This window comes from Etheostoma spectabile, chromosome 5, assembly GCF_008692095.1.
Source record: "Etheostoma spectabile isolate EspeVRDwgs_2016 chromosome 5, UIUC_Espe_1.0, whole genome shotgun sequence".
NCBI lineage: Eukaryota > Metazoa > Chordata > Actinopteri > Perciformes > Percidae > Etheostoma > Etheostoma spectabile.
The window spans coordinates 8,547-21,066 of NC_045737.1; the positions used below are offsets into that span (position 1 = coordinate 8,547).

Consider the following 12,520-nt stretch of genomic DNA (forward strand, 5'->3'; position numbering starts at 1 on the left):
TTTCCTTTTTTTAAACCCCTTTTGCCTGAGTCATAATCTTTTTTTTCCCATGTTTCTTTTTTTAAAACCCCCCCCAAACTTTTTTCTAAATTGGGTTTTACCTCTGTCTTTACTGAGCCCTTGGGTGCCTGGGTTCCTGAAAATTTTGCATAATCCAGAATGTATTATTTATTTTTATGATGTGGTCAAACTGGGGCCTTTTGCCGGGCTACTTGAATAGATAAACCCACTTAAGATTTTTTTTTCCGGTTAATAAAGTTTTTGCTTCCAAAAAAAAAGGGAAAAATATTTGGGCGCCCTCTATCCCATTTTCCTTGTCACCTCCCCGCCCAGCAAAGAAGAAGCACTGAAACAGCGCGCCCTCTCCCTGAAAAAAAAGCTTAAAAGCCCCGGGGGTTTTCCCCAGGGGGTTTTCCCACCCAAAAGTACTGACCCGGCCCAAACCCTGCTTAGATTCCGAGATCAGACGAATCGGGCGGGGGCAGGGTGGTATGGCCGTAAAAAATGCACAGTCTAAAAAAAACAGCTTTTAAAACATGTAAAAACCCGGGAAAGGGTTTCCCAAAAGTTTGTTGAATCCACAGCGGGGGGTTTCCAGAAAGGGAACTACGTAATCACCCCAATTAACACGTACACTTTTCAAGTGCTTGCCAGTCTTTCAACAACCCATTCCCCTTGGAATAAGTTTTTTAAATGTTTTTCGCTCTTCTTTTGCACAAAATTAACATTTCTGTATTTTTTAGACTTCTTTGATTGTTTTAAACCCAAAATTGATTCCTTTTTTAACCTTTTGCCTGATTCTTTGTTCCTTTTTTTTCCCTTTTTTCTATTTTTAAATTACTTTTAAATTTTTTTCTCCCCTTGGGTTTTTTAACCTCTGCCCTTTACTGAGACTTGGGTTGCCTTGTGGGCTTGAATTTGGGGCATCATCCAAAAGGGTTTTATTTATTTTATGTTTGGTCAAACTAATCCCTTTTGAAAAGGGCTATTTTAATGGGTTTAACACTTTAAGTTTGTTTATTTCCCGGCCCTAAATAAAGAGTTGTTTTCCAAAAAAAGAAAAAAAAATACTTGCGTCCTCAATACGGTTTCCTTGTCAGCTTTTGCGCCCAGCCAAAAAAAGAAGGAGCTGCAGACCCGCGCCCTCTGCTGATAAAAAAGCTTACGGGCCCGGGTATTCCCAGGCGGTCTCCCACCCAAAGAAAGCCCCGGCCCGCCCCTGCTTTGCTTGAGATGGGGACGAGTGGGGGCGTTTTTCAGGGGGGTTTAGGGGCCGGGAAACCCAAAGGCCCGGGACTGAAAACAACTTTTTAAAATGTAAAAACCCGGGAAAAGGTTCTAAAAGCGGTAAATACACACCTTGGGGGTTTTGAGCAGTACTGAACTAAAATGTAATCCACCATTATTTAACACTAAAATTTTAAAGGACTTGCCATCGTTAAACCACCATTCCCCCCTTGGGAATAAACCCTTTTTAAATCCCCTTTTTCCCGCTCTCTTTTTTCCCCCCCATAATTAAAAACTTCGTTTTTTTTAGATTTTTTTTTGAGGGTTTTGATCCAAATTTGCTTCCCTTTTTTTAAACCCTGTTGCCGAGTCAAAATACTTTCTTTCCAGGGGTTTCTTTTTTTCTTTACTCAACCCTTTTCTCACTTGGTTTTACCTCTTTCGACTAAACCTTGGGGGGACTTGTCGTCTCTGAAAATTTGCATCATCCAGAATGTTTTAATTTATTTATGATGGGGTCAAACTAAAGAAATTTTAAAAGGTCCCCTTAAATAAATTAGTTTTAAGTTTTAGTTTATACTTATTTTCCCACGAGGGGGGAAATTCTTTCTTTCCCAAGTAGCAGCATGCAGAACAAAAAAAACCCCAAAAAAAAACAAAACAAAAAACAAAAAAAACCAAGTAAGCACAAAGAAATACAAGGCAAAAAAAAAGGCAAGAAATAAAGGCAAAAAAAAAGGGCCCAAGAAATGACAAAAAAAATATGGTAGACAGAAAGGTAAAATGCCGTCAAAAAAAGGGAAATTTTTAAAGTGGGGTTGCCCCAGGGATAGAGAAAAAATATTGCCTGTAAGGGACTTTAAAAAATTAAGTTAAATGTGTAAAAGAGCAAAGACGAAAGGGCGGTGCTTTAAATTTAAAATTATTTTAACCGGGAGCCCCTAAATTTTAAAAAAGTAAGTTTTGGGAATAAAAAAATTTAAAAATACCAATATTAAAGAAAAACACCAAAAGTGCTGGAATGTATTATTTAGTTATTATTTTAAGTTGTTTTTTTCAGGTCTAAAAAAAGAGTTGTTTCCAAAAAAAGAAAAAATATTGGTCCTCTATACAGTTTCCTTGTCAGTTCTGCGTCCACCCAAAGAAAAGCAGTTTGCACGCCCTCTGTGAAAAAAAAGTTTACAGCCCCGGGTACCCCCAGGCGGTCTCCCCCCAAAGGACTGCCCCGGCCCGCCCCCTGTTTTTGGCTTCCGAATGGGACGAAATCGGGGCCCGGGGTTCGGGGTTTGGATCCCCGGAAGCAAAGCACGGGACAAAAACAAGTTTTTTAACCCATGTAAAAACCCGGGGGAAGGGTTTCCCCAAAGCGGTTTAATAACAGTTTGGGGTTTGAGCAAAAACGGGGGAATACATTTTAATCAACCATTGGGACCCGTAATTTTTTTTTAAAATTTAAGTTGCCAGTCTTTTAAAACAACATTCACCTTGGAATTTAAAGATTTTAAAAATGTTTTTTTCGCCCTCTCTTTTGCATTTAAAATTTTAACACTTTTTGTTTTTTTTAGATTTTTCTTTTTGTTTTGTTTCCCAAATTGTTTCCCTTTTTATTTTCCCCTGTTCCCTTGAGCCCATGAATACTTTTTTTTTCCATGTTTCTATTTTTCATTACTCAATTTTTTCTAAACTGGTTTTCCCTTGTCTTTACTGAAAACCGGGGTGACTTGTCGTCTCTTTAAATTTGCATCATCCAAAACGGGATTTTTAGTTATGATGGGGTAAAACTGAATGCCTTTTTTAAACCTTGCTTTTTTGAATAGTAAAAACATTTTAAGATTTTTTTATTTCGGGGGCCAAAATAAAGATGTTGCTTCCAAAAAAGAAAAAAAAAAATTTTTTGGGGCCCCTCTATAACTTTTTTCCTTTTCGCTCGGCGTCAGAAAAGAAAAGGGAGGATTTGCGCCAGCGCCCCTTGTGAAATAAAAGCTTCCAGAAACCGGGTACCCCGGGCCGGTCTCCCTCCAAGTCCTGCCCGGGCCCCCGAAAAACCCGCATTTCCCAGATGGGGCTTCGGGGCCGTGTTTAGGGTGGTTGGCCGTAAGCAAATCCCCCAAAACTGAAAAAAAAGGTTTTTAAAATTTTTAAAAAAACCGGGAAAGGGGCCCAAAAGCTTTTTAAACACGCTTGGGGGGGGACCCCGGGTACTGAATTTACATGTAACAAAACCTTTTAGTCCCCCTTACAAAATTTTAAAGTAGTTGCCATTTCGTTCAAAAAACATTCCCCCCCTTGGGGAAATCCGCATTTTAAATTTTTTTTTCGCTCCCCCTTTTGGCACTAAATTAACATTTTTCTGTATTTTTTCCCCCCCTTCTTTGGGGTTTTGACCCCCAAATTGACCCTTTATTTAACCTGTTCCTGATCATGAAACTTTTTTTCCCTTTTTTTCTTTTTTCTTAATTCAAAAATTTTTTTCCCCTTTGGTTTTACCTCTGTCTTGACTGGGGGACTTGGGTAAAATTGTCGTCTCGGGAAATTGGTTTAAAATCCAGAATGTATTTTAGTTATGATTTGGTCAAACGGAATCCCATTTTGAACTGCCTACTTTAAATTGATTGTTTAGATTAGATTATATTTTATTTATCCCACGAGGGGGAAATTCTGCCGTACAAGTACAGAAATACAGCAACACAAAAAAAAAAAAAACAAAAAAAAAACCCAACAAAAAATTAAGCACAAAGAAAACAAGGCAAAATTAAAAGGCACGAAAACAGGCAAAAATTAACAAGGAAAAGGGGAAAAAAAAAAAAAAAATTTTATGGAGCCCTGAGAAGTAAAATTTCCCGGCAAAAAAAAAGGGAATTTTTAAAGTGGGGTTTTGCCATGATAAAGAAAAAAAATATTCCCGTGTAAGTGACTTTTAAAAAATTAATTTGACGTGTAATAAAGCAAAAAAGGGGCAAGAGTCGGGTAGCAAAAAAAAATTATAAAACCTGAGACCATAAATTTTAAAAAGGGGAAGAAATTGTAATAAAAATAAAAATTCCCAAAATTAAAGAAAAACCAAAAGGGGTGATGTGAGGGGAAAGAAAAAAAAGGAACAGAAACTAAAAACCCCTTTTCCGGAGGGGCCGGTTTGAGTTGACAGGGGCCCGGGGATAAAGGGACCGCGGAAACCTCTCCTTTTACACCGTGGGGTTTATCGTCTGCTGGCTAAAGGAGCTGTGGGGGAAACCCCCATTGTCATGTAGGGGGTGAGGGGTTTAAAAATAAAGGGGTGTCAGTTTGGACAACACCTCCTCTCCCCTATTTTCTCTAGGGGGTTCCAGGGACATTCCAGGACGAGGCTCGCTCCCTGATCAGTCATTAAATTTGGCCCCTTTGCCCCGGTTTCCCGGCAGACTAAATTAGCCTGAACATTTTTAAGATTTTTTTATTTCAGGTCTAAATAAAGTTTTTGCTTCCCAAAAAAAAGAAGGAAAAAAATACTTGCGCCCTCTATCCCTTTTTTCCCCCCTTGTAAATTGGGTTTTCCAGCAAAGAAAAAAGCAGCTGCAGCACCCGCCCCCTCTGCTGATAAAAAAAAGTTTTAAGCACCGGGTTTTCCCAGGGGGGGTTTCCCCCCATCCAAGTACGACCCGGCCCACCCTGTTTAGCTTCCAGGATGGGACGGGGAATCGGGCGTGTTGGGGGGGTTTAGGCCGTAAGCGGGGGGGGGGGGGCACATTAACTAAAAACAAGCTCTTTATAATGTAAACCCCGGAAAAGGTTCTAAAAGCTGTTGAATACCCCGTTGGGGTTTTGAGCATTACTGAATAAATGAAAGAAAACCCCCTTAGTAACTTACATTTTTAAAAAGTCCCTTGCCAGCCCTTTCCCAACAAAATTCCCCTTTGGGAAATAAAGCATTTTTTAAATGTTTTTCGCTCTCTCTTTTGCACTAAAAATTAACCTTCTGTTTTTTTTTGGGCCTTCTTGTTGTTTTGATAAAAATTTGATTTTTTTTATTTAACCTGTTGCCTAAAGTCATGAATACTTTCTTTTCCATGTTTCTTTTTTTCATTACCCAATTTTTTCCCCTCATTTGGGGTTTTTAACCTCTGTTTTTAACTGAGACTTGGGGGATTTGGGTTTTCTCTTAAAATTTGCATCCATCCGGGAAATGTATTTTTTAGTTAGGGGTTGGTCAAACTAAAATGCTTTTTTAAAATGCTATTTTGAATAGTGAAACTTTAAGATTGTTTATTTCAGGTCTAAAAAAAGATGTTGCTTCCAAAAAAGAAGAAAAAATACTTGCGTCCTCTATACAGTTTCCTTGTCAGCTCTGCGTCCAGCAAAGAAGACGCAGCAGCAGGGGCCCTCTGCTGATAAAAAGCTTACAGCACCGGTATTTTAAAAAAACAAGCATCATCCAGAATGTATTATTTTAAAAAAACAAGCTTTTTATACATGTGAAAACCGGAAGGTTCTCAAAGCTGTTGAATACACAACTTGGGGTTTAGGAGTACTGAACTACATGTAATCACACCTTTAGTGCACGTGTGTGTGTGTGTGTGTGTGTGTGTGTGTGTGTGTGTGTGTGTGTGTGTGTGTGTGTGTGGTGTGTGTGTGTGGTGTGTGTGATGTGGTTCTGAGCTAGAACACTGTGACCTGCAGCTTTCAAACCGGGCTCTAATTTAATCATACAGTATAGGGCAAATGTGCGTCATCAATTTCAATTGTTAAACAGCTCCAAAATCATCATCACCAAACCCATTGACAGACAGCAAACGAAAGTAGAAAGAACCTTTGAATTATCTGTGGACTTCACTACTGGTGACTTATTTTTATACTGTCATATTCTGTTTTTGCACAAGTTTTAAGTCTGTTAACAGTTTAGATGAGGTAAACTCATGACCATTTCTCTGCTTAACATACAGTCCTTGACAAAAGTCTTGTCGCTTATCTATTTTGTAGAAAAACCTGCTATTAACCTGACTTTTAATTAATCAGTTGGTGTAAGAAATAGCTCATATGAAAAGCTAAAACCCTGCCAAATGATGTTCAATGCACTGAAATAAATTAGTTTCACTAAAAAAATATTTATTATTTAAACAAGACAGAAAGGTCAAATTTTTGCAAGACAAAAGTTTTGTCGCCTATACAGAAATTGAACAAATTTACTGCAAATACTAAAATATGTCAGCAAATTAAATAGCGGTGCTGTGAGATCCAAATTTAATATCTTGTATGACTTCCATGAGCTTGAAGGACTGCATCCATGCGGTTTGGCAAGGATTCATACAATGTATTGATGAAGTCATCAGGAATAGCTAGGAAAGCAGTCTTGCATTCCTCCCAGAGTTCATCAATATTCTTTGGTTTGGTCTTCCATGCTTCCTCTTTCATCCTACCCCACATATGCTCCATGATGTTCATGTCTGGTGACTGGGCCGACCAATCCTGGAGCATCTTGATCTTCTTCGCCTTGAGGAACTTTGAAGTGGAGATGGAAGTATGCGATGGGCCACCATCCTGCTGCAGAATTTGGCCTCTTTTATGGTTGGGAATATAAGAGGTAGCTAAGATTTCTTGGTATTTGAGACTATGGATGTTGCCTTCCACCCTGCAGATCTTTCGCACACCCCCATACTGGATGTTACCCCAGACCATGTTTTTCCGCCACCAAACTTCACTGTTTTCTGGGTGAATCTTGGATCCATGTAGGTCCAGTAGGTCTCCTGCAATATTTGCGGCAACTGTGGTGTAATTCAACAGAAGATTAATCTGAAAAATCCACTTTGTTCCACCTCTCCATCGTCCATCCTTTTAGCAGGTTGTGGGCCTTGGCAAATGCCACACGGTTTTTCAATTGTCTTTTGTTTAGTGTTGGCTTCTGGGCACTGATTCGACCATGGAGGCCATTTCGAGACAGAATCCAACAAACCGTTCTGGTTGACACAGGGACTTCAGGGGACCAGGTCTCGTGGAGCTCTGCTGCAGTGGAAAATGGTCTGGCCTTGAATTTTCGAGCCAACAAACGGTCCTCTCGAGCAGTTGTCTTGCGGGGTCTGCCTGACCTGGGCTTGTCAAAAACGTCTCCAGTGTCTTCAAATGGTTTTTTAATCCTCTGTACTTGGCGCTGAGACACATTGAAGGTGTCTGCCACATAAGCAGTGGATCTGGTCTTCAGCCTCTTGATAATCAAAACTTTAGTCTCAGGGTGAATCTTATGCATGTTTGCAGATGTCTAGTTGCAGTTGATGTGAAGGTCTAGTGTACTGGGGTTGTTTTTATACACACCTGAGACCTAATTGATCCATTATTAGTCCCAGGTGAAGCTCATATGACAAGGCGACAACACTTATGTCTTTGCAAAAATTGACTCAATGGGCTTTACCAAGCTGTGAATATTAGAATACTTTTTGACAGTTTCTTTTTGCACTGAAACATTATTACAAAAGCTGTTGGGATTAAAATGAGCCATTTCTTGTAAATAAATCTTGATTAGAAATATATTTCAGCGGCACTTCAGGTCAATTTGTACACAAGCGACAAGACTTTTGTCAGGGACTGTACAGTCCAGTATGGACCCCCCCACCAGATCATCTCTGGATTGGAGGCTCCATCTTGGCCTCTCTGTTCGCCTTCCAGAAGATGTGGATCAGCAAGCAAGAGTACCATGGGTCCGGCCTTCACAAATCCTTCTAAGCAGACTGTTCCTCCTTCCAAAGCCCAACAACTTCAGCTTTGTGGTAACAACCACACCACATTTTGTATCCATTTGCAAATACAGGTTATTTAGTTTTCTGCGGGATTTAAAATGTTCAATTCGTTTTGAGAGTCAATTCAAATGGTAACTACATTGTTCAGACTTGTATTCGCCTCTGAATGCTGCCCAGTGTTTGGCGTATATTTAGACATCGTTTTAGCATCACAGGTATGTCAATTTTCTGTTCTTTTGCACTTTCAGAGTTAAAAAATATCTTGTTCCTGATATTTGTACCTGAAAATAAAAATGTCTTACTTTTGTACATGGGCTAAAGTCAATTATTTGGAATTTATTAAATTCAATAGAATTTATGTAAAATATTTAAAATTGTTTGTACAGCCAATGCCAAATAGTGTAATACATTGTGAACCACAATTACAATAAAACTATAATACAGCAAGACAATTACAGTATTAAAATTGTAATTATAATATGATTACTGTAAGGGTATCATACAGTAAAACTAAGTTACAGTAAGGGTACTTTTTCTACTGTAAAACTAAGGTACAGTAAGGGTATTCTAATACTGTAAAACTAAGTTACAGTAAGGGTATTATACTGTAAAAAAACATGTACGTTTATGATACTGTAATCGGGTAGTTACCGCAAAAATACAATAAAAAGTCTAACAGTGTATTACAATACACTGTATGTACTTTACTTTCACTGCCAAGTTTAACTGGTGTTGCTCCTCTTGTCTTGTCCTGTCTTGTATTGTTTTTAAAGTTTTTGACACATGTATTTATACAAATGAAGTATAGTATTTATTCGTTTTTTTAATTCCCCGCTTAGAAGAAAGCCTGACAAAGTTTCATTATGCACTTGTATAATGACAATACAGATTCTTTATATTCTGTCTGTCTATTGCTAGCTTGGATTTGTTTCAGGTTAAAGGTCTAAAGAAATCCAACTTTAAAGTCTTGACTAAAAAACATAATAATAATAAATCTAGTCTAAAACTCTTTCAGTTGGTGTTTATTTGCAGAGATGTTTGTGCTCCTGGTTTTGCTCCTCTGCGTTCGTCCTCTGGTCTTTCTGTCTTGCTCCTTGTCAGGGTTAGACAGTTTCCTCAGCAACTCTACAACAAAAAGGTTGGATTTAAATAGTGAACATGGCTTTGACCGACAGGAGGCCTCAGAGAGCCACTTAAAGTATGCTGGTTGGTCAGCACTATTCAGTTTCAGTCATGAAGTTGCTGCTGATGCTTTTTGTTACCAGTTAACTCCGGATGACTCTGGCTGGAGTTGTTTAGGAGAGGCACATATTTCCGACATCCAGTATCATCATCTCCTGAAGGGAAATAATAACATAATAAAACAGCTGGACAAAAGTTCAAACACAATTCAAACTTTTACATTTACCTCCCAAAACTATATAATTAGGATTGATATGATACATTTTATAGTCTTCTGAACCTAAAAAAGCACCATCATTTGTACATGCTGTAACTGTAAGAAACTGTATCAAAACTGGCCAGTACAACCCCGCCAAAAAACCTATAAGTTCCTTTACATAAATAAAGACATTTGCACCATAAATTTATGCAAAAGGCCCAATTTGTTGCAGAACAATTCACCAGAATGCAGGAAATAAAGTGTTTCATATGTTAAAAATTTAAATTTTGCTCAAATGTGGAGATCTTAACCCCCAATGTGGGACACAAAGTCATGCCCTCGCTGTTACCTGTTCCTTACCCTTTTCCAAATTATAAAATATTTTCTAAACGTGGCATACTCACGGCATACTCGTAAGAGGACGTAGTATTGTCTCTCTATCAGCACGCTGCTGGCCAGAGCGTCACTATGCTGCTTTCCCTCCAAGTTCATCACTCTACCACTGCTTTCCATCAGGTCCACACACTCTGCAGGGTCAATTGTAGGTTGTTATTTTTTATATTACATTTAACATAAAAATGTTTTATACAGGGTCTAAAATTTACAAATGACTTTTTGAATTTTGACATTGCAAAGTGAAAATGTGAATCTATCTGCCACGTTGGCAGGTAGCCAATGACAATTAAGTGCTTCATTGCAGTAGTTGTTTTTTGTCCAGCCCAGTCTCATGGCAGTTCGTAAAATTGTCACGTTATTTAATCTATTTATTTGTGTACAGGTCACGTTGATGTCGTTATTTTCGTGTATTGATTACAAATGTTCAAGTAATGTATTTCAATGGGAAGCCTATCACGTGATCACAGAACGATTACGGTAGCTAGTAGTATTAAAAAGCCAAAAATCCGAGCAGGGAGGTTGGGGTTTGTCGGGTTGGTGGATTGCTCAAACAACACAGGAATTTCACCTCGAAGACTGGGTATCGTGTATTGCAGTTCCTTTCCGCGTTATTCTCTTGTCAGACTTACTGTTAAGTTATGGATGCTATAGAACTGACTGACATTAAGTTTCTGACTGTAAGTCCAAACCACTAAACATGTTTCAAAGAGCTGTTCAGTACCTTTTAAGTCGAGACCACACCTCTCCTTTAAATGATGGATGAAGTGTATCACCTTACAGTTGAGATTTACCATTTCCATCCTGTTGTCTGTCAGGAAAAAAAACATCTACTCAAAATATAACATTGCACAATAAACTTTGCACTTTAACAATTTCACAATGGAAGTTTATTCTCCCTGTATTCAGGCACCAAACATACTAAATGTTGACTTCTAAGCAAAGCAATCATTTGCCACCACATTAAATATGTGGTGATCTAATATAACTCATTTTATATTAGAGCTGGGTTCAAATAGAAGCAGTGCAATTTTAGTCACCTGATGTGTCGAGTAACATGCTGAGACATTTGTTTCAATTTTTCTAGGATTGGAATAGTTCCTGAATTTTTTTTCCAGTCAACTTCAATAAAATAATCAAACTTTAAATGCCCTGGTTTAATCCTACTCTACATAACAAGTGTCATTGGTTGACATTTACTCTACTTGAAAAGCAGCGAAATTACAAAATATCCAGGAACGCTACTAACCTCCAAGCAGGATAGTGACAAACATTTTCTAGTCCTGACTGCAGTTAAGCTCCACTAGTACTGCCGCTAACAGTTTACAGCATTCGTTATTCCAGACGTTTGGACTGGGCAATAAAAGCTGTTGAATCAGTGTTGTGGTCTACACTTTGTGACAAAACTCTGAGGGAGAGGCTGTCTGGACTGGCCTGCATAATGTAGTGATGGTAAACAACCAAACACACACACACACACACACACTCACACTCACACACGTCTTTTGCATCCTCCTCCTTTTCTTCTCTTTTCAAAGCTGAAGCCTATAAAAGAAGGGACAAGGGGCAGCTGTTGCATGTATCCATGGAGTCTCTACACACAGACAGACTGGCACTCTGGACTTAATAGTTACTTGTTGGACAGTGATGTCAAGATTGACTGAAAAAAAGAGGCTTTATTGTTTCACGCCTCAGATTGGAACTAAGATTGTAATAGTTCCTGAATTGGAAAAATGGTGCCAGTACCCTGATTCAACAATTGCATGACATGATCATAGCATGTGTCTTGGACTTACATTTATATTCAGACGTATATCTTGTAGGGGTGACCCCGAATAATCGACTATTCGACCGTTTGATCTAAGAAGCCTGATTCGATTGCCAATCTCACAGTCGAATCGTAGTAGTGTCTGAAAATGTGGCTATGAAACAGGATCATTCTATTCTGGCTTTAATGGGGGTACTGAATGTCTGATTTTACCTTCTTTTAAAATGTATTATTTATTATTTTCTGTTTAATTGCTTGACAATAAATCATGATATATAGTCTATTTTGTACAAACACCAGCCTTTTAATAATACTGTTAATATTGGGTGCCTGGGTAGCTCATCTGGTGGCGCGGTATGCAAAGGCTCAGTCCTTGACGCAGTGGCTCAGGTTCCAAGTCCAACCTATGGCCATTTGCTGCATGTCTTCCCCCTCTTTCCTGTCTAGAGCTGTCCTGTCTATTAAAAAGGATCTTAAAAACAAATAAATAATAATAATAATAATAATATTGTTAATATCAAAAGGTACTTATGCGGGCAAAAATCATACAATGGGGCTCAAAAGTTTGGGCAGCCCAGGTAAAAAATTGTATTAATGTGCATAAAGAAGCCAAGATGAGATGGAAAAATCTCCAAAAGGCATCAAATGACAGATTAGACATTCGTATAAGATGTCACAAAATGTCAGATTTTATTTCCATTATTCCATCAAAAAAATTAAGTACCTTGTACTGCCCCCTTTGGCAAGTATCACAGCTTGGAAACGCTTCTTGGAGCCAGCCAAGAGTCTTTCAATTCTTGTTTGAGGTGTCTTCGCCCCTTCTTCCTTCCAAAAGTCTTCCAGTTCTTTGAGATTTCTGGGCTGTCTGTCACGCACTGCTCTTTTAAGGTCCATCCATAGATTTTCAATTATGTTGAGGTAAGGAAAATGTAAAGGCCATGACAAAACCTTCAGTTTACGCCTCTTGTTGTAATCCACCGTGGATTTTGAGGAGTGTTTAGGATCATTATCCATTTGTAGAAGCCATCCTCTCTTTAACTTTAGCTTTTT

General features: G+C 38.5%; 1 protein-coding gene across 1 annotated transcript; it reads right to left on the reverse strand.

Moving 5' to 3' along the window:
* Positions 1–8,564: 8,564 nt before the first annotated feature.
* On the reverse strand, positions 8,565–11,672 carry LOC116689654 (uncharacterized protein C22orf15). The gene is made up of 5 exons (XM_032516233.1): positions 10,952–11,672; positions 10,427–10,513; positions 9,714–9,836; positions 9,191–9,265; positions 8,565–9,053 (listed from the first exon to the last, which is right to left on the reverse strand). The coding sequence occupies exons 1-5, from the start codon at positions 10,974–10,976 to the stop codon at positions 8,929–8,931; spliced, it is 435 nt and encodes a 144-aa protein (XP_032372124.1). The 5' UTR covers positions 10,977–11,672; the 3' UTR covers positions 8,565–8,928.
* Between the last annotated feature and the right edge of the window lie 848 nt (positions 11,673–12,520).